The sequence below is a fragment of the Erithacus rubecula genome (assembly GCF_903797595.1).
Source record: "Erithacus rubecula genome assembly, chromosome: 4".
Taxonomy (NCBI): domain Eukaryota; kingdom Metazoa; phylum Chordata; class Aves; order Passeriformes; family Muscicapidae; genus Erithacus; species Erithacus rubecula.
This window is the reverse complement of record NC_136686.1, coordinates 40,598,803-40,620,742: the sequence shown is the minus strand read 5'-3', so window position 1 is coordinate 40,620,742 and position 21,940 is coordinate 40,598,803. Positions and strand designations below refer to the sequence as shown.

At 40.3% G+C, this 21,940-nt stretch overlaps 1 protein-coding gene across 2 annotated transcripts in view; it reads left to right on the top strand.

The window, feature by feature from the left end:
- Positions 1–960: 960 nt before the first annotated feature.
- Positions 961–21,940, top strand: part of ANO6 (anoctamin 6) — a 67,392-nt gene continuing 46,412 nt past the window's right edge. The window contains exon 1 of one of the 2 annotated variants that reach the window (XM_079304152.1): positions 961–1,138. In XM_079304152.1, coding sequence (XP_079160278.1) covers positions 1,054–1,138 — 85 coding nt within the window. In that variant the 5' untranslated portion in view covers positions 961–1,053. The remainder of the gene's footprint in view (positions 1,139–21,940) is intronic. The other variant, XR_013774038.1, reaches the window with a different exon arrangement.

The following is a 21,940-nucleotide window of genomic DNA, read 5'->3' as shown; positions in this document are numbered from 1 at the left end:
AGGTCTTTGCCAAGCAGAGCTGTTTCAAAACTCTGCAATTAAATTTCTGAACTCATTTTTTTGCTGAATGTGCTTGCACTTAGACTTGCTGTATTACCAAGCCCTGCTGTGACTCTAACCCACAGCTGACTGACAACAGATAACCATATTAGCAAGCAACAAGTTTATCTAACTTTTCATCTGGCTTTTCATCCAGTTTCTTACTTAAACATCCTGGGTGCTGTGAGTCATTTCAGCATCAACAGTAGACTGCAGAGTGAAAAGAGATTGCTTATAGTGTTTCTACTGCTTTCTGCAGGGAAAAAAACTCAAATGGTTTTTTGTGCTTCTTATCTTCTCCTTTCCCCAAATATTGCTCCTCCATTCCTTCAATCCATTTTGACAGTCTTACTTCCATCTCTTCCCAATTATACCACCTCAGCCCAGTTCCTGTCTGAGCTCTCCTCCAGATGTCTTTCATTTTTAAGAGCCCTTTACTTGCCTCTGGAACCAACATATGTGAATAGATGAGAATATTGCTGAGCATTTCAATCCCATTTTATAAGTACTTCTGCCCCCGCAGCATTCCTGCATAGTGACAATTCTGCATTCTCTGTGTTGCAAAGTTCTCCTAGGTTGTGTCTGGAGGCGAAGATGGAGATGAGGACAAACTCTTCCCTGTGAAATAGTCAACAAGGAGTTGGATACATTACTAGAGCACTGGAGACGGGCTTTTTATTCAGTCATTGAGCATTGCCCCTTGAATTTCCGTTACCTTTTCCGAATAACTCTACCATTACTTGTTGCTTTGGAGCTTTTTGCATATGTAGGCTTCACATTTTCAGCAGTATTTAGCGGTAGTGAATCCTTCAATGCTTGGCTGCATATTTTGACACATTTTTTAGAGGCAGCTGGCGGTGCAGCGGCTGGGGCGGGGGCGGCCCCTCCTGCCGGGAAGGTGTCGGGGGCCGCCCCCCGCCCGCCCCCCGGCGCCGCTCCGCCCCCGGCGCTGGCAGCGCTCGGGCGGGCTCGCTCCCCGGCGGCAGGGGAGCGGGGCACCGCAACTTGGGCAGCATGAGCGCGGAGAACCAGGATGTGCTGCTGGACCTGGAGGGCGAGGAGGAGGAGGAGGATGATGACAATGACGATGGGGAGATCGGTGAGTAGGGACTGGAGCGGGAGGGTCCTCCTGGACAGCGGGCCGGGCGGGAAGCGCACCTGGCGGGGAGCGCACCTGGGGGAGCGCGCTTGGGGGAGCGCACCTGGGGGGGAGAGCACCTGGGAGAGCACTTGGGGGAGCACACCTGGGAGAGCACTTGGGAGAGCGCACCTGGGAGAGCACTTGGGAGAGCGCACCTGGGAGAGCACTTGGGAGAGCGCACCTGGGAGAGCACCTGGGGGAACACACCTGGCAGCGCCGCGCCCGGGCTGTGCCGGCCGGGGCCGGGAGCGAGCGGCAGGCAGTCAGGGAGCGAGCACCGCCCACACCTCCTTGCACTGAAACTACTGAGGATTCTCCACGGAAAATACGGGATGTCCGCGCTGGAGGGCGTGTGCCAAGTGTGGTTGCTTTATGGAGCGCCGTGGCCATGGTCCTGCTTCCGTAGCATCGGCAAGGCTCAGCGGGCGAGAAGCACGCAAAACTTTGCTTCTTCCTTTCCCTCTGACGGGAGGGAAACGCGTGAGAGGGGTCGGAAGCAGCACTTTGCAGTGAGCGCGATGCCGGAGACCTTTGGTGTCGCAGTGATGTCCCAGCACAGGCACAAACCCGGTGCCTTGGTCCGTAGGAAAATACAAAGTGCGATCGCCTCCGCACCCCCGGCGCCCGCAGCCTCCCTGTTCTGCCCGCGCCGAGTGACCGGCGTGCCTTAGCTGGGCACCCAGCTAAAGAGAAGGGTAATCACAGAACGGCTTGGGATGGAGAGACCTTGAAAATCATCCGATTCCAGCGCATCTGCCATGGGCAGGGACACCTTCCAGCAGACCAGGTGGATCATAGCTCCATCCTAGCTGGCCTTAAACACCATCAGGGATGAGGCATCCACAACTTCTCTGGGCAGCCTCTTCCAGCGCCTCATCATCCTCACAGTAAAGAATTTTTTCCTAATATCTAATCTAAACCTACCCTCCTTCAGTGGCACCACTCCCTCCCCCCAGAACAACAAAACTAAGTGAAATGTAAGGGGAAAATTGGCAAAGCAAAGAAAGTGATTTTGCTGGGGGAAAAAAAGGCATATTGTGTCTGCCTGAAAAGCAGACAATAAAATGGTTAGAGAGTTTTAAATTCAAAGTGTATGTTAGTCTTGTTCCAATGCCAGTAGCCTAGGACAATGACATTGTATTTACTGTGGGAATGAATTCTATTAAAGTATTTCCAGAAAACAGCCCAAAAGGGGTTGTTTCTCAGCTGGTTCAGACTGAAGGGGCCTGTTCATTTCCCTAAAGAGACACAGATTTGCTTCAGTTCAGAAGCTGTTTTTCAGCTGCAGTAGCCAAATATATTACAAAGCCATTTATTTCTAGTTAACTAGTTAAAATAAATCTAATATATAAGGAATGCAGGCAAAAGTCAGTTAGACAAGCAAGTAGAAGCTGGATCTGTAACAAATATAGGGGATTTCTGCTCATTTTTGTTCAAAGGGTTGTGAATGTGTTTTGTTGTTTCTTGGGTTTGTTTTTTTTTTTGCTGAAAAACACATATTTTTGATGATTTTTAATATTTGGTCTGAATTTCTGCACTTGTAAAAAAGATATAATGACATTTACTCTTTCTGATATTCTTATTGCTTCCAAATACTAATCCTTAATAATGGCAAATACAGCCTGCCACATTTATTCAGTTAGGTCACTCCAAAAGTGTATAAAGCCTCACCCAATGTCTGTGGAAATCAGGGAATGTCTTTCCTCCAACATTATTGGCCTTTGTTTCAGATGGGAGTATCCCTTGACTTATAGTAATAGTCCAAAGACAAATTCAATTTTCCATATGAAGTGAGGCAAAGGTATTGTTTGACTCCACTCCCTGAATTTAAAGGGTGGACCAGCACTGCATTGTATTAATCAACAGCTGTCTTTTCCATTCTTCACCCCAGAGAAAAACTGATTTTTTTTCCTACTCGTAACTCTTTATCCAACTTGGGGATGTTTCAGCTCTCAGAGCCAGCAAATCATGAGCTTCATATACAGTATCCAACAGTTTGTAACAACTCACGCTATGTGGCAAAATTGCCTAAAAATTGTGCAGTGATGAATTCATGAGTTGTTGTGGAAAGCCAGTTACACAGCACCTGGCTTTGTCACATTTGCTACTTTGCCTTGCAAAATGCATGCATAACTGTCTTAAGGTTTTTATATTAGATATAATAATGAGAGAACTATTTTATTAGTCTGAAAAACATGTAAATCATCCTTTTTACCTCCAGTTTTATTGCACCACTTGCATCTGCATTTTTCCTGAGGACACCACCCCTGGTTCAGGAAGTAAGCAGAATTTCAGATCTCTTTCCAGTTCTATTCAAGATTGATTCAAAGTGTTCAAAGCTCATCAGAAAAGCATTATTATGGAATATCCAAGTTTGCAGTCAAGGCACATAATGGGAGTGATCTGTCTCATTTTGGCATACAGTTGGTTTTGGTTATCCATGCTGATGACTTGCAAACCACACGTCAGAAGCAATATTAGGCAGGTGACCAGAGAAAGAGCTGTACCTAAGTCCCAGTCCACAGGGAGGTACCAGAGCTGCTCTGCCTGTTGTACAGAGATTTGAAAATAATTTTTTGGGTCAGAGTTGTGCTTAGGGAAGAAAGTCTTGTCCTAAGGTTAGACTTTTTGTCAAGTTGAAACTTTTTCTGTCCAATGCTTAAACAAGATAGGCAACTTTTTCATTTGGACTCAGGCTGTTTTCAAGAGGGTTGTTACACTAGTGGCATTTTTTTTCCATAAATCATTAATTTATTCGTTCCCTGGTGCAAACTTCACACCATATCCCAATTGGTTTGCCCTTGTTTGAGGGTTTACATAATATTTGAGTATGGTTTCCAGAAAAATTAATTTATGCAGACAACATCTACAGGTATCCATCTTGACTACCAATCCAACAAGAAATGCTTTTGTCTTCATGGGGATATGTTAGCAACTTGTTTACTCTTTGTGATCTTTTACTTAAATATATATCCTAGTTGCTCCTTGAGCCTTGAGTCTACATCTTGTCATCTTTTGACACTGCAGCAATAATGACCAGACCATGATTTGTAGATGACCAAGAAAAGGATGTTCATATGTCAGCCATTTTCTTCTCACAGAATGTGCTTATGAGCATTCAGGGAGAATTCCAGCTCTTCTTTCTAGAAAGGCTTTTATGCTGTTGTTCAGGACACAGCAAATACAATAAAAATGTACAAAAGTACTGGTTTATTCAAGCAACATTAATTGTGGAGTCACAGCCTAAGAAAACCAGTTTTGTTTAGCCTACTGTACAACTGGAACCCTGCCCTGAGGGGAAGTGTAGTAATCCAAAAGGTTTAGAGTAGGCACAGCTATTCTTCACCTCCTTTCTTTAGCTCACTGTTATGTTCTGTGCTTGTTTCCTCATGACATATACTGCATTTAGTCATGCTGCCTACCCAAAGCTTTTATTTTTTCCTATTCAATAGCTTCAAAAACTTGATTTTTTTGTATGACCCTACAAATATTATTGATATCATTTATTGTACTCCAATATGAACATATACCATACCAACAGTGTCCTCCAGATTGCTCCAGTTTACCCTTCATGATGCTGTGAAATGGGCAGTTCTCTATGGAAGTCTTCTTAAGGCAATGGAAAGTCTGACCATTTAAATTCTTTTTTTGAGAAGTGTGGCTTTGTTTTGCAATTTATATAGTATAATCACCACATTTGGAAAATTTCAAAGGGGCTAGATCTAACAATTTTTTAACATGCAAGATTTTATAAGCAAATTCCTTTAAAAAGATAGTTCTGTTTCTGAAAAGATTTTCTTAGTTTTCAGTCTATTTACAATAGCGAGTAAAACTGCCCCAGTGGTGCCTTTTCACACCTGGTTTTCTGCTCTTTTCCTTATCACACTTGCAATCAACTCTAAATTATTGGGGCACAGTGCAGTTCTCCATTCTCCTGAAGATGGCAATAAGCTGTCTGCTGATCTGAGGATTAAGAATTTCTGCTCCCTGCATCTGTTTGCAACACTGTTCTCACGCATGTACATCTTGTGTGTGCACATCTCTGCAGAAATGAGGAGGAATGTAGACAAAAGGTCTCAGTTATTCTGAGTTACTCTTGGGGCAGTGAGAGACTCTTCCTGGTGAGCTGGGACTTGCACTGGTCCAGGAAACACTGGTCAACATCTAAACTACTTTTCATGCCTTTGTGTCCTTTCTCTTATATCTGTTACACTGATGGTTTACCTACACTTTTTTGTCTCTTCATACTTTGGTATTTTTATCACTTGAATTTCTTCCACTTCACTTTTGCAGAATCCAGGCCACAGATGAGTGTACAATCCAAGCTACACAATGACATCAGCCCTGTCACTAAGTATGGTTCCATTTGAAAGTGTTCTGCTGGTACCACTCACTTTTTAATGCTGATATAATGATTTTTCTGCAAAACTCCTAAAAACCAAATAGTAAAAATATAAATATTTAATTGCAATATAATTACCAGTTTGCAGATATTTATAATTCATAAATTCTGGAGGAGATCAGACAATCAGGCAGGAATTTAGGAAACTTATGCAACCTTCATACATATACCCAGTTTTAATCTATTTTAAAAGGATTTTTACCATACCTGAATTCACACTTGTCCATGAAAAACTTCTTGTACTTTGAAAGTTTTCTTTGTTCCTGTGTTTTGAATTTAGCTGTACTGAACATATGAGTGCATTTTACAGATAAGTCTACAAACTGTAGGAGGACTTATATGCCACTGTATTAGCTTGTGCAATTTGCACAACTTTAGTAGTAATAGTTCTGTTTATTTTCCTGGTTGTTAAGTAATAAATTTTATAGTGGATATTTATCACAAGTTGTTCCCTGAAATTTTTCCTCTATTTACACAAGTCACAAGTTCCTTTAAGAGAAAAAATACTCTACATTTTTATGCTCAACAACTAAAGTTTTTTTAAAATGGCTTTTCAAGTGTTACCATTTTTTAAAATGAAAACTCATTAAATTCAATATGTAGGAAAAAGCCAGAGTTTTGTTACATGGTACAGAACTCCAGCAGCTCTATAATGTTACAGTTACTAAAAGTAATGCAATCAAAAGCTCACAAAAAACTGTCCTAATATCACTTTATTTGCACTTCATGCAGTATATGAAAATGCAGATAGAGAACTTGAATTAGAAGAGACCAGAGACATGGAAGGGAAGATGTGCACATGTCGTAACAGATGTTGTTTTTCTGCCCAAAAGGACCTTTCAAGAGTAATTAGAGAAGAATTGGTAATGAGATCTGTTACCATATGCCTGGGAAATTCTCAGAATCTTAGAATGGGTAAGATTGGAAAGGACCATGGTGCGTCATTGATCCAAACTCCCTGCTCAAGCAGGGTCATCCTAGAACACATTGCACAGGATTATATCCAGATACTTCTTGAATATCTCCAGTGAGGGAGACTCCACAACCTCTCTGGACAATTTGTTCCAGTGCTTGATGACCTGCACAGTAATGAAGCTGTTCCTCAGTTGTGCATCAGTTTCTGCCCTTCACCTCTTGTGCTATTGCTTGGCACCACCCAGCAGAGCCTGGCTTCATCCTTTCAACACCTTCCCTTCAGATACTGACAGACACTGGTGAGGTCACCCCTCAGCCATCTCAAGGCTGAACAGGCACAGCTCTCTCAGCCTTTCCTCATTAGAGATGCTCCATTCTCTGACCATCCTTGTTACCCTCTGTGGGACCCACTCCAGGAGCTCCATGTCTCTGTGGTGCTGAGGAGCCCAGAACTGGACACAGAGCTCAGATGTGGCCTCACCAGGGCTGAGTGGAGGGGCAGGATCACCTCCCTGGACCTGCTGGCAATGCTCTTCCCAGTGCAGCCCAGGATTCCATTGCCTTCCTGGCCACAAGGGCATTGCTGGCTCATGCAGAGCCTGCTGTCCACCAGGATCCCCAGGTCCTTCTCCACAGAGCTGCTTCCCAGCAGGTGAGGTTATTTTTCCCCAGGTGCAGGATTCTGTATTTGCCTTTGCTGAATTTCAGACTGTTCCTCTCTGCCCTTCTCTCCAACCTGTTGAAGTCCTTCTGCAGAGCTGCACAGACCTGGGGGGTGTCAGCCACTCCTCCTAGTTTTCTGTTGTCCATAAAGTTGTCATTTATGTAATTCAATAAAGTTATCCTTTAAATCACCTCATCCTACTATTTCCTCATGCCTACCAATTCCTTGGGAATGATGAGTGGCGTGCTGTGCACTTAAGGTCTAGTTTCCCACTAGACATGTAGCAAACCCTAAGGGCAATCTGATACTAAAATGGGTGTTTTCTGATGTGATAAAAAACAGAAGAAAAAAACACAAAGGTGCTTTTGTTTTACCTGGCATAAATTAAATAGTCCTGTACCCCCTAAAAAGTCAAATAAAGTCGCATTTGCCTAAGTTTGGGATTAACTGGTGTAGCCAGGAAAAGGAGTTACTGATTACTGTGCTTTTTACATAATGCACAAATAATAAAACTAAATATCATGTGCTTGACATGAGAAAACCTTTAGACAAGGTGCTTCAGGCCTTAGCATATGGAACTGCTGCAGTTGTGTGTTTAACAAGATTATTTAACAGACTGTGAATGTCAAGGAGGAAGCTCTGAAGTAGGTGAAGTAGGTTGGTCTGTGTGCTGTTCATATATTGAGGAAATAAAGGTGAGAGGAGAAATATTATGCAAGTGCTGAGTTCTGTATCCTGATGAAAAGAAAAAATCAGATTGTTTTTTGTGGACGGTCACTAGTGCTACAGTGCATGTCTTTGGCATGGTCCTTTCTAAAAGTCTGAAATATTACTGTACAAAATATATTATGAAACTGATATTTGACATATATATATATTTTTAATATGAAATTTTAAAAATATTCACTACAGCATGGGTCTAATATTACTTGGAATTTTTAGGGGTTTTTGATTCAAACTCAGGCTTAGTGTGAGTAGGTGGAACCTCTGAAGAGAATGTGTTCATCTGCTGCACTGGCTGTGAGGAGAGACCCCTTGGACATTGCTATCATCTGGTGTTCTGGTTCCAGGCTGATGGATCTGGAAGATGAAATGAAAACTGGAGGCTGTAATGTCACAAATGTGTGAAGCAGCACAAACTGGTTTGGCTACCAAAAGAAGTATTCCCACCCACAACCACCCCACAGCAGCAGCCAAAGTCTCCTTGGCATTCTGGCCTTGTCTTTCACTGGGGAGTCTCAGTGTCAGTATGGTAGGAATGCAAAGCTGCAGAGAAGGACACTGCACACTTTATCCTCTTATTGCTGCTGTCTGTGGGAAATGAAAACTGACAGTCATGTGCACTGTCACCAAACAATAGATTGTGTTTGGTAGTCAGTCTAAGAATGCAAGTGTCTGAGCACAGATCTGTCTTTTCCACCCCTCACAATTTACTCAGGCATCCCACTCTCTGAAGGCTTTGTGACAGAACAAGTATCTTGATTGTATCCTAAGGGAATATACAGACATCTGAAATATATTTTTGCTTAGTTCAGTGGGATTACTCTCTTCTTACCTACCCCATTCTCAAGTATTTGATAACAGCTGTAGACATATAGGCATGGTTCCTCCCTGCATGGACTTGAGAAGTGAGTTCCTAAAGCATCCTTAATGAGTGCCAGATTCAAATTGGAAAATTAATAAAATATATTTAGCTGCAAACTGAACTTTAAGAAGTGTAGTTAGAAGTCTGCTGGACCATAAACATTCTTTTAATTGTTTTTGTGACTCATGTGGTAGAAACAACAGCTTAGTTTCAAAATGTTAAATTTAGCTTTTACATTAAATAATTTCCAACTAAACCATTAATCCATCAACATTATTTAGACACAACTGAATATTCAAGTTTTGTAAGAACTGCCACCAACAACAGATTTTGCTTTGCTTTTACTGTTTCCCTTCCTTTAATTTTTGTGTAGATGAATTTCATCTGGCCCCATTAATCTGGTTAGTCAGGTTCTCCAGCATTTTTTAGATATGATTTGTTATGGGACATTAAATATTTGCATAGGAAACTGCTTACATTAGTCATCAGAAGGAGCTGTGCAGCAGTGTTCTGCTGTAGGAAACAGCCACCACCTCTTTTGTGTTCATTGCTGTTTGAGACCAGCTGGTGCAGCAGGCTCAGTGCTGGAAAACTTGAGTGCCCATGGTGTGTGTCTGTCCTGCAGGCTTCCAGCATGGCTGGAGATTGATCACAGAATGGTTTGGGTTGGAGGGACCTTTAAAGCTCTTCTAGTCCAACCCCACTGCCATGAGCCCTCTTCAGTTGGATCAGGTTGCTCAGGGCCCCATCCAGTCTGGCCTTTAATGTTTCTGGGGATGGGGCATTGCCCACCTCTCTAGGCAACCTGTTCCAGCGTGTCACCAGCCTCATTATTAAAAACTTGTTCCTTGTAAGTAGGCTGAGTCTACCCTCTTTTAGCCTAAAACCATCACCCCTTGTGCTGTCTCTAAATGCCCTACTAAAAAACCTGTCCCCATCTTTCTTATAGGTCCCTAGTTAGTCCCAAAATGACACAATTTCTCTGGTTTCCCCAGAGCCTTCTCTTCAGACTGAAAGCTCAATTCTCTTTTTCCACAGCTGCAGCAGAGACCCATGGCCTGTCCCTCAACCATTATTATTTTGGGAAATTACAGTCAGGTAAAGAATCTTCACAGCCTAGGAAAAGTGGGAGCAAGAAGTGCTTGTGTTGAGATAACCCTGCACCTCCTATGGTGTGGTGATACTTGTGGACTTGTGTCAGGAGAAGGGGATGAGATTAGTGACTTTTCAGTGGGTGAAATATTGTGGATTCTTTCCTTCCTTTATGGGAGGAATAATAACTAAAAAATGTCATCTGGGTTGCAAATCAGGTTGGAAAGTATGAGAAGTGATTACAAAATATTGGTTGGTGTAGCAACCCTGCTAAAGATGCTGGCAACTGATATATGTAATCCAAGGGTGTGCTAACACAGTGGAGGAGTTCAGAGCTTGACCAAACAGCCTGTGGAGAAGCTGTGGTCTGTTGCTGTCATTCAAGAAAGCCTGAGATAAGCATCAGACTTGAGCTTAGATCAGTGGAGAGACTCATGTAGCACAAACCAGGGTCTTCACTGAAGGTTCTCCGAAAATAAGAAGCATTGAAGTAATGAAAAGAGAAAGGAAATGGAAGTGAAGGCAAAACATGTCAACTTCTGGGTACAGATTAAGAAAGTGATTAGAAGTGAAAGAGGAAGAACTCTTGACAGTATTCACAAGGACAGCTATTGAGAAACAATTGTTTACTGTGGGGTATGAGGCACTGGAACAAGTTCCCCAGAGGAGCTGTGAAGGCCACATGTCTGGGATTGTAAGGCCAGGCTGGATGGAACTTTGAGCAACCTGCCTCATGGAATGTGTCCCTGTCCATGGCAGGGGGTTGGGAACTAGGTGATCTTTAAGGTTCCCTCCAACCCAAGCCATTCTGTGATTCTATGATTCTGTAATTCTGTTCACCTACTTATCTGATCAGGCACTCATTAAGCAGTGGCTTAAAGATTCTTCCAGTTGAGTTCATCAGGAAAATAAACTACAGAAGAGACTAGAATAATATGGCTATGGGTGCACTGAATTGAAATAATTAATCTGTGGAATTTTCATGCATATTTTTAATATATGGTAAAAATTGCAATGTGTTCATTGGTAATTTATCCAGCAGGAAAGAAAATGCTTTCTTTATACTATTAGTTATTTGCAAAAAAATTTCCCCTGCTATAGATTTGGCACTGAGGCTGAGATGATAATCCAAATAGCTCTAGCATTGCTAGAGAGTTTTATTAGTTTGTGTGAAATATTAGTAAGGTTATTGGTGTTCTTTTTCTGTGGTTTTTTTCTGTAAGTAGTCTAATGGAGATTTTATAGCCATTAATGAACAAAGATGAGGTCAAGTAAGGCACACTTTGCCCTTGTGAGCAGTCCCTTTGACTAGAGTGGGAATAGCATAATTTTTGTAAACAACGTAGAAAATGCAGAATTATTCCCTAATGGAGGGAATACCTCTATTAAATCTTTCATCATCTCCATATATGCTGATTTATTCTAGGAAAAATAATTAAATTCATTTAATTATTCTGCTCTCTATAAAATACAAGAAGGAATTTTGCACTAAAGAACAATTTAATCTGTAAACTGATGACAGTGCTTAAAACACAACTCAGCAACAGCTTCTACAATATTTGGTAAGTCTTAAACATGAAATAAATTGGAAAAAAAAAATATGACCTGAAGAATAGAAGAGTAAATGCTGGACTGTATTTTTGACTTGTTCCTTGCTGAAAACTGAGTGAGGAGAGAGAAAGCTCCAAGGGCAATGCAGTCCAGCCAAGTAGAGCTCCAGATGTTTTTGTAAGTTTATTGGACTCTACAACAAAAGCAAAGTTTGTTTATCACAGAATCCCAGAATAAGCTGATTTGGAAGAGATCCACCAGGGTTATTGAGTCAAGCTCTTAGCCCTGCACACCACAGCCCCAAAAATCATACCATGTGCCTGAGAGCATTGTTAAAATGGACTCTGCCAGCCTTGGTGCTCTGACCACTTCACTACAGAGCCTGTTCCAGTCCCCAAGCACCCTCTAAGTGAAGAACCTTTTTCTGATATCCAATCCAAACATCCCCTGGCAAACCTTCAGGCCATTCCCTTGGGTCCTGTGACTGGTCACCTCAGTAAAATCTGCAAAGTCCTTTAACTGCTGAAACTACAAAGAATTTCCTGATTAGGAAACAAATTTACAGTTTATTTCTAAACTTTGGGTCCAGCACCAAGAATGCTTGCAGGCAGTCTTTGCACCTACACTCAAGTTATAAAGTGCCTCTGGGTTTTGGCTTTAAACTTAACTTTTTCACTGTTTTTAAAGTAATTAAAAGTATCTTTTTAGGACCTTCCTGTAAACACGCTGTCTGAGATCTGAGTGTGGGAAATACATTAAAAGAAACATGCTGAGAATCTCATTACAGAAATTCAAATATATTTCCTTTGAGACATGTAAATTTAATAGCAGTGGGTATAATTTTATAAATATATCTCAAGATTTCCAATTAGGTAGTTCATTGATCCATAGGCATTGAAGGCTGACCAAACAGCCATCTGCAGTTACAATTGGGTTGATCATGTCAGCTCTCAATGAAAAGGCTCCATAGCTGCTGCCTGGAGATTAGGCAATGGTGAGGAGCACCAAGGGATCAGCTTGGCTGCTAAAAAGCCTGTATTTGGAGCTTGGGGCAACTGCAGTGTGTGGGCTGCTGTCCTGTAAAACACACAGAAGGCAGGGTATGCTAGTTCCCTCTGTAAAAAGGTACTAATTTTAACAGTATGGTTGAGATTGTTCTTGGCAAACTTGTCTCATGACAAAAGCAGAAGTAGCTTGTCTTCTTTATATTTCCTGCTTCAGGACAGCTGTTTTGCTTTAGTTGATCTGGGATAATAATAAAAAAAAAAAAACCAAACAAAACCAAGTCACATTATTTTAAGCAATGAGAAAGCACCTTCTGATTCAAGAATGCCCTCAGGGACCTTCAGCACTGGAGGAGGTATAAAAGCAACTTCTAAGACTTTTGACCAGAGGCCTAACTCTACAAAACATTCTGTCACAGTCCTAGTGCAAGTCATCCTTCAGAGTATATGCGTGTTTGTCAGGCCAGGTTCTGGGCATGCATGAGATCTAGGCAGGGGAAGGAGAGTGTTCACCCAAAAATAATAAATAGCTTGTGCTGCTTCTTGGTTTCATCCTTTCTTCTTCTTAACATATCAGCAATACTGTGTTTTAACAGCTGATTTAGATCAGATCTCACTAACTCCTCTGAAATTACTTGGGGAAAGAAAACATAAAACCAATGATATTTTCTGGAGTTTGGGCTCAAGTTTGGATTCAGCCTTCTGTTAGCTGTTACACTGTCACCATTTAATGTACTCAGGCTGTGGTAGGAATAATGATTTTTACAGGATTGCCTGCAGCCTGCTCCTGTAGTTCTCACACAACAGTGTAAACTTTTGAGGGAGCAAGCTGCTGCTCCTTTCTCTGTTCCAGTCCTTGTAGGAAAGGATTACAAACCAAACATGAAGTTATCTAAGTGTGTAAATGTTGCAATCTTAGTCCCCAGAGTCTGGGGGTAGCTGTTCAGTAGGTGTTTATCAGTGTGGGGCTATTTTTCAGTTGTTTATTTTCCAAAGTTTTTCGTGATGATGAAAGGACAAATAATAACACTCCATTTATCAGTTGTGGTTTGGTGTATCCTTGCTTTATTTTAATTTGTTTCCTCAGAATGGAGGAGAGTTTAATTAAATGTGTTGGGGATAGATGTTTATCCTGTGTTCTAAGATCAAATGTGTCCATCAGAAGAGCTTCTGCATCTCTCACTGTGTATAGTTCACTGAACAAACCCATTAACCATTCATCACATCAGAATGTTCCTTTTCTGTTCTTTTCCATATCTATCACTATTTTCTTTGCTGTTTTCTTGTGTCACCTTTAGGGCCAGTCATTCTCTTGGTGTTCAAAATGCAGAATTTGAGTCTATATGCACAGATCTGGCTCATGAAGAAGAGAAATGCCACTCACAATGTCACAAGATGCTCTTCAGGTCTAACCTGCACAGCTGAAGTGCCAGCCTGGAGCAAGCAGGGATATGGGATTCATTATTCCATTATTTCATGTTTCTGTATTTCTCCAGTTTGCAGATACTAAACTAAAGGAAAATCTGGAGGTAAAATCCTCTGGTTTGTGTTCAGGGATCAGATTGGATGACCTTGCTGGTACCTTCTAGTCTTACAGTCTGGGAGCTGGATTCACACATTTCAAAAGATCATTTTTCTTACCTTTGACATAAAAAATGGAATCTGCAGTAAAGCCATTCTCGTCTCCTCTTCAAAAACAGAACAATTCTCAGCATACTGATATATCAAGGGATAATGACTAACTCCTAACAGCCCATCACACTTGCATTTTCCCTACTGTTATAATGAGATGTGCAAGCATTCTTATATTAGTGTAAATGAAAAACACCTCTCTAGAGGTTGCTGATTGGGTTTTGGTTTTATTTCATTGGAAAACTGATTTTTTACATTTTCTCACTTCCACAGTTTTGAAGAAATGGATTAGAATCTCAGTGGAAATGAGTTTGTGAAGAGGGCTATCACTGGTCTCCCAGCACCGGCTGTGATCTCATGGAGATCTATAATGTTGTACAAAATGAGCAAACCTTGTGGTTGTTCCTGTGTTACTGCCATCTGGCATGTTCATAGCATCATAAAACAGTTTAGCAGGATTCTTTACAGGCACCAAAGTAAAATGTCTTTCCGTGCTTTCCAAAACAAACCTCACATTTCCTCTTCTGTAGACTTTTTTTAAGATTTTGTGGGATGGCACTGTGGTATAGGTGAGATATGAGGAATGCCAGGGTTTGGCTTTGTCCTCCTTATTATTCTTGCTGCTTGGTTTTGTTATAGCTGAACGATGTCTAAGATTCAATGCTAGTCATTTTTCATCAGGATCATTAGAGTATAGTCCTGAGTTATATCAGCTCTCTCCTGAGACACACTATTAAAATACAAGTATTTTTATTCTTTGTGCCAAACACAAGGGAACTTGTACTTTTAAATCCATGGGTATTCTTTATTGATAAGTCCTTAGAGAGAATTTGCTCAGCCTGGGATGGCTAATCTTCTATGACGGGGCAGCAATTGCTAGAGATATCTAGAAATGGCCCTTAGTGCCAGACTGTCATGTGCTTGCATCTGCAGGTCTAAAGCTGTCCTGCTGTTTGTACTCTGAAAGATTTGTTCACAGTGGTGGTGGGTGACCATACTGAAATCTGAAGTATGACTCTACCCAGGGAATAATCCTTCTATATAGGTTGCTTAGAAGCACAAAACTTCAGCTAGATAGCTGATACTTTATTAGCATTGTTGCCCATCAAGCAGTCAAAAAGCTCTCACTGTCCCATGGTCAGCACTGTTCATGCATCCTTGTCTTGTTAGACGACTGTAATGGCTGTTGGGATCTTACATCCTTCTACTTCAGTGTTATCAAAATCCAAGGAAAATTTTTGTGTTCTCTCTGGAGCTTGCTTTTATTGCCTTCAAGTTTTCTGAATGTATTTGTATATCAATTTATTGAGTTTCATTATTTTCATATGCATTTATTTTTTAACTTCAGTTGTAGAGTGGATTTTTCAATGCCAGGCAGAGGGAGCATATTCTTATTTTCCATCAGTCTGCCCACAGTATACTTATTAGAAAGCTACATGCACACATGTATCCTTCTTGTTAATGCCTCTTTTCCCAGAAAGGAATTTAGAAATCTTTGTGTCTTCAAAGCCACATCTGTCTGACATGAAGCAGTCAGGCCTGCTGCAGTTACTGGGCATCATGAGTTGAATTTTCAGCAGAAATCAGAATTTTTATTCATAGTGATTGAAATAAACTAAAACAACCACACTGGTTGGTTGTGGGTTTTTTTCCATCATGGTACTGAATTTACACTAATTACATTATCTGAGCTGATTTTTAAAACTTAATAAATTTGATCCATGAGAAAAAGTGTCTACAACTACTGTTATTACTTTTCTTGCAGTGCATTTTGAGATTACTGTGCAGCAGCACAGAGTGCTGCTACATATGGCCCACTAATCAAATTGCCTGATTAGGTGAAATTCTAGACTTTCAGCAAAGTTTCCTCATGCCAATTGCAGTAATAATTGTTACATCATTTCTGCTCAAGGGAATCACTCAAATGCTTCAGATATAATTTCATTTCTGAACTGACTGTATAATTAAATAATACAGTGTAGCCGGCAGTAATCTTTCTCTGTATTTAAATGCAAATTTTACCAGTTACCAGCAGGAGCCATAGCATCACTAATTGGTTGCAGCTAATAATATATTATGACTAAAAATTGTCAACATTATGGTTATGAAGTCAAGCACTTAGAAGTTGGGCAGTGTCAGCATTAGTATTGCCCAGGCAGCTTCCATTTCCCTGCCATTTGTTTAAATACAAGTTACAGTGTTTAGGTACAGTATTATTGTTCTTTTTTTCCTCTTAAGTTCACTGCCTCATTCAGTAAACTGGTAGTAATTGCAGAATTCTTTTTAATCTTTCTCATAAACAGCATGGCTCCAGGTCTTGTTTAGAACCACAGAACATTTTCATTCCTTTTGTCCTCTGTGTTTCTATGGTGCTTTTACCACTTCTGAACATTATATCCAGCAGGGATGTGAGTGACACATTGCCTTACTCCTGTTTTAAGGGAGACATGGAGTTTTAGGAACCCAGGTCCTTTTCATAGGAATGCAGGCTGCTGAAGTGTTTACTGAGATGTGGGAAAGGTAAAACACTTCTGAGTGGGATGTGCAAACACAAGATGCTGAACAGGGAGGTCCAGATTGCAGTGGCAGGAATCCAGTGCAATTGCAATGGCAGGAATGCATCTTCTGCACAGGAAAGGTCACAAGAAAATGATTCATTTTCAACCATGTTTCTATAGTCATATATTAATCCCATTCTGGATTTATAGTTGATAAACTCCCTGCTCTTTTTACAAGGTTGTCTTAAAAATGCTCATCAATAACAAAAGCTCAGACAATAACAAGAGCATTTTCCAATTTTGCTATTACAAATACCACACCGTGCTTTATAGAACAGTTTGGGTTGGAAGGAACCTTGAAGATCATCTCATGCCATGGGCAGGGACATCTTCCACTGGACCAGGTCACTCAGAGCTCCATCCAGCTTGGTCTTGGACACAGCCAGGGATGGGACATCCACAGCTTCTCTGGGGAACTTGTTCCAGTGTCTCACCACCTCCACAGAAGAGGAATTTTTCTAGTATGATCTAGTATGACTCTTTTTCAGTTTGAAGCTGTTGCCCCTTGTCTTGTCACTGCATGCTCCTGTAAATGGCCTCTCTCAGTGATGAATGCCCAGCTGTGCTGTGGAAGGGCTGAGCTCCCTGGCAGCAGCACCCTGGGCAGTTAGCTTGAAAACTGCTGGGAAAATCTGGCCAAACCTTGTGTGAGCAGCCTGCTCAGCACCTGGATTGGATCCTGAAGCTGGGACACAGGCCACTTCTCTGAGGCTGTATGCAAATTCTTTGACCAACAGATAATCTTTCTTCCTTTCAATCTTCCCACAGCCCTATATATTATTTGCCTTTCGCTGAAATAAGTTAAAGCTCTAGACAGACAAGTTTTACTCAGTCAAACCTAGAGTCGATCTCATTGCAGCCTCCTCTTGCACAGAAAAGAAAGTAGGGTCCTGAAGAAGAAAGAATAACAGTTTGGGGTTTATACTGAAAAATTTTTCCTTTGCTTTAAAATCTGCCACCATCTCCTGTGCTAGACCAAGTGGTATTACTATGTACCTTTTACCTTTTTTGTAGTCTGAAAAAATTCTGAAACAGAAGATCATAGATATTCAATTTGTTATTGAATAATTTCTTTCTTATCTACTAGATAATTTATATTTATTCTGAGCTTGTCTACAGATGTATCTTGTTGGTAAGTGGAGTTAATATAGAGAGTTAACATATTGTTACCAGAGAGAAATCATGTGGACTAAAACATGCTGTATACTTTTTAAAGAATGCATTTATGGAACACTTTTCACTTAAAATAGTTGATTAAGCAAGGGAAACATTAACTATAGTAATAAAATTTATGTATCAGTTAATGAAATTATTTGATTCATTCTGGTCACTAAAGCCCATATGCTATTGTTGGTATAATTTGGCATAAAAACTCAATCTGCTTGGACATTTTTGAATACATCACCAAGAATTTGTCTGTAACTTGATATGCCTACTATAGTCTGAAAATCTATCCTAATGCCCTTTGGGTTCTTAAAACTAGTCAGTCTCATCCTTTGGAACCTGGATTTTATTTACTGCAACAGGAAAAAAATGCAGCCTGTTCTTCTTGATGCCTTTTTCAGACTAAAATAGATTATTACAAGTAAAGAAATTTTTCTCACAGAACTTTCTTAAAAAGCTGAAAGTCAAAGTTGTCTGTAAGCTGATGCTGGGTTCAGTGACCCATCTGATCCCTTAAATCTTATTCTCTTAAGGTGACTGAGGTCATTCTTTTTCTCATCTCTAGAAATGAAGAACCTGCATTTTTGAGAGCAGGAATTGCATTGTTTTCATTCTTGCTAAAAGTGAAAGAAATAAAATATATATACATGTATGTATGCCTCAGTTTGTAGAAGTGTGACAGAATCAATCATGAAGCAGGCTCATTTGGCAGTCAACATTACAGAAGTTTCCTACCTGATTCCATGTATAATAAAACCAAAGCAGCCCTTAATTGAACAATTTAAGAAGGTTTGTTTGTTGCATCATCTTAATATATTTAAGTCACTAGATTATAAAAAGAAATGTGCAGAAGAGAAAATTATTCAAGCCTATACTGTAACCTGAGATTAATGCCTGAAAAGTATATCAGTCTGAAGCCTGCTGACTTAATGACTTTATTGCATTACTTTATATTTTGACAAAGTGAGCCATGTGTTTACCATGCATACAATCAGTTTACTATTGAAAAGCATACCAAATAGTGTTTTAAATTTTAGCACATAGATGCATTAATACATTCTAAAACCAACGTTTGTTTATCGTTAAATTGCCTATTGACAAGTGAGAGACAAAATAATTCTTTCTGACAGCCATTTCAGCTGTATGTGGGTAACTTGTTTAGCTTGAGGAAAAAGTATTTGGAATATTCTAATTAGCAGCAGCATTTCTGCAATGATTTACAGTCAGCTGGAGTCAGACATGGGTACTGGATGAAGCCAGGTTGGTTCTGGCGTGCACTACAGCAGTGAGAAACTGGAGCCAACATTGGCTTTTCAGCAGATTACTCTGAAATCACAGAATTGTAACTAAAATGTCATTAGCCCAGTGCTTTGTTTTTGAAACTGAGGTTGGGGCTAGTCCAGGTCTCACTGAAATGCTTTAGGATTTTTGCCACAGGTTTTGGGCAATTTGCCCTCCTTGAGTTCAGAACACATAAGAATTGTTTTCAATTACTGAGCCCCCAAACATTCCAGTTCATTGTCTCTGAAGTATTTATTCACTGCTATCAGCAGAATCATTTCCACAAAGTCAAATTTCTTGTTTTTATAACTGCCTGCTATTTACTTTTTTATTTTTGGTGAACTACCCTGACTCAGACTTGCAATGCCCTTTATTATATACCCAACTGAATGTTTTCCAATTAGGGTTAGCCATGAAAGAGCATTTATTTTCTAAAGTCATTCCACATGTTCCTATCCTTTGTTTGCACAGCTGTAAAAGAAGATAACTCAATGGAAAAAAGAGTCTTTCAAATAAAAAGGAATCATCTTCCAAGACAGCTATTTCACTTCCTTTGTGCTCCAGCAGCATCTATAGCTTCATTATTAGGTTTCCTTGGGCTTCTGAAATGAAAATCAATGTTTTCCTTATTATGTGGCATAGATTAGGTTTTTGGGTTGATGATACCTGCAGATCTGCACTATATGAACACACAAAGTATGTAATTTAGTGTCAGCTGGAAAGCCATTTTGGCATTACTACATTTTAACACTGCTAGTTGTCACCATGTTTCTCACGTGTTGTACGACTGCAGGAGACACTAAAATGAGAACAAGACTTTAACATGGAAGGCAGCTGTATAGATCTCTTATTAACTGGAAATGATAAGTTATAAAGCATAGTTTGATATTAAAATGATTCAATTTCTCTTCAAATACATAATTTTTCTGAAAGTAAAGAATGTGGGGTTTGCAGCATGATTTTCAATTTGTTGTTGAATAATTTTTTCCTAAGAAATCATCAAATCATTCTTCAATGAGGTCTACAGGTATTAAATAAAACTAATTTAAACATGTTCTAATCACAGAACTGATCAAAATTAATGCTACTAAGTGTAAGCCCATAGTATCTGGTAGAATGAGGTGAAGCCATTGATAATTTTATAATGTCTGGTCTCATGTGTGCATGGAGAAAATACCACAGCCCAGGGAACCACTAGTCAGGAAAAATCAGCATCTGGACAAAGACCACAGTCTTTGGATCTTCTAGTTTATCCCAGCAGATGGGAACAATCTGACTCCATCAACTTCTTTCAGCCTCACTGTGGCAAACATGATGTGATCTTTTAATCTGATTTTCGTTAGAACGCATAGACTTTACTAATCACTTTTTTTCCTTTTCTAATGTGGTGACAGTGCTGTCAAATGTATCAGGAAATGTGTCAATTCAGATAAAAATTGCAAGTAAACATTTCCTGATATTTTCCAGTCAGTGACGTATTTTGTTGCTATACTAATTTTCTTTGCAATCTATTTGAGGTCTAAACAACCTGAGCGTGTCTAATTGTGTACATAATGTTTGCACATTTCTGTGTGCAGTGAATGTTGTTGCCTCAGGCAGGGCAGTGTGAGGAGGTTTGAGTGGGGATCTGAAATATCATCATTCTCCTTCAGCAAGTGCCAGCTGCCCATTCCTGCCCAGCTTCCCACCTGCTGGCTGTGTGTGCAGCCAGGCACTGTGGCTGTGCCCCAGCACTGCAGTCTGGCTTTGCAGCATCTCAGTTTCTGTCCCCACACTGCAAACTTCCCTCTTTGGGAACAGGAACTGCATTCTGCAGGCACGTCCCACTGAGGGGCTGAGCAGGTGTTCTTCAGCACATTGTTTTTGTACTTGGGAGAGCACAGTGTGCTATTTTTCTCCCTATATGAAGAGGATTTGGGGCTTAGACTGTTTAAAAATTCTGTGAGAGACAGTCAGCAGTCTCACAAAGCTCTGAGGGAAGTGAGAGGTGATGTGATCTCCATAGGAATGGCAGCAAAGCCCAGGGTATTCCAGATATCACCTCCTGGCTTTGCATTCTTGGTTTCTCCTGAGGTACCATGTTCAGAGCCAGGGCTGAGATCTTGTCCTTAACAATGTCTCACAGGCTTGTTAAATACCAGGTGCTGTGAGTTCAGTGTTGTAAAATCTTCTTGACTTTTCAGAATAATTTGGTGCCTATTAATTTGGGTTAATGCAGGTGATTTACAAGCCAAAGGAATGCTCTGGCTCTTTTTCACCTTTGACTATTTTCTTTTGAGAGGAAATCAATGACAGCAAATACATAGAATTTCTTTGCCAGGCATGTTTGACAATATCCTTGTTACAAAACCAAGCCCAGTGGCCTTTTCAAATATCAGTTTATCCAACATTTTTCTGGTTTTCTTATCACTAATGTTTTTCTGGACAGCATCTTTTTTCACTTTCTGCTTTTTTTTGTTCTCAGTCCTCTTTAATTTACAGATTAAATAAAACCTGTTTCATCCCTACTGCATGTGCTTTGGACATCTTCCATTATTTCACTATCCAGACTCCAAGGAAAGGTTTAATTCTTTATATTTAATTCTGTATATTACAAAGGAAGAGCAGCTTCCATATCTATCAGTAGGCCATAGCCTCTCACCTATAGCAATAGGTAGAGATTGCTAATAGTAATGTTCATTAAAGCCTTTAAATTTGAATTATGTAATGAGAAATCACTGAACTTACAAAACCATCCACTGTCAATATCAATTAACTAATGAAAAGACCAGATATTTTGTGTTGGTTATCAAGGAATTTTTGGGGTCTTTATTCAATCCAGTCAGAAATTCTGGCTCACCTGTGAGGAAGCAAAGCTGCAGAGAAAGCTAATTTTAAAAATCACTGGTAGGATAAACAGCAAGATTCACCTC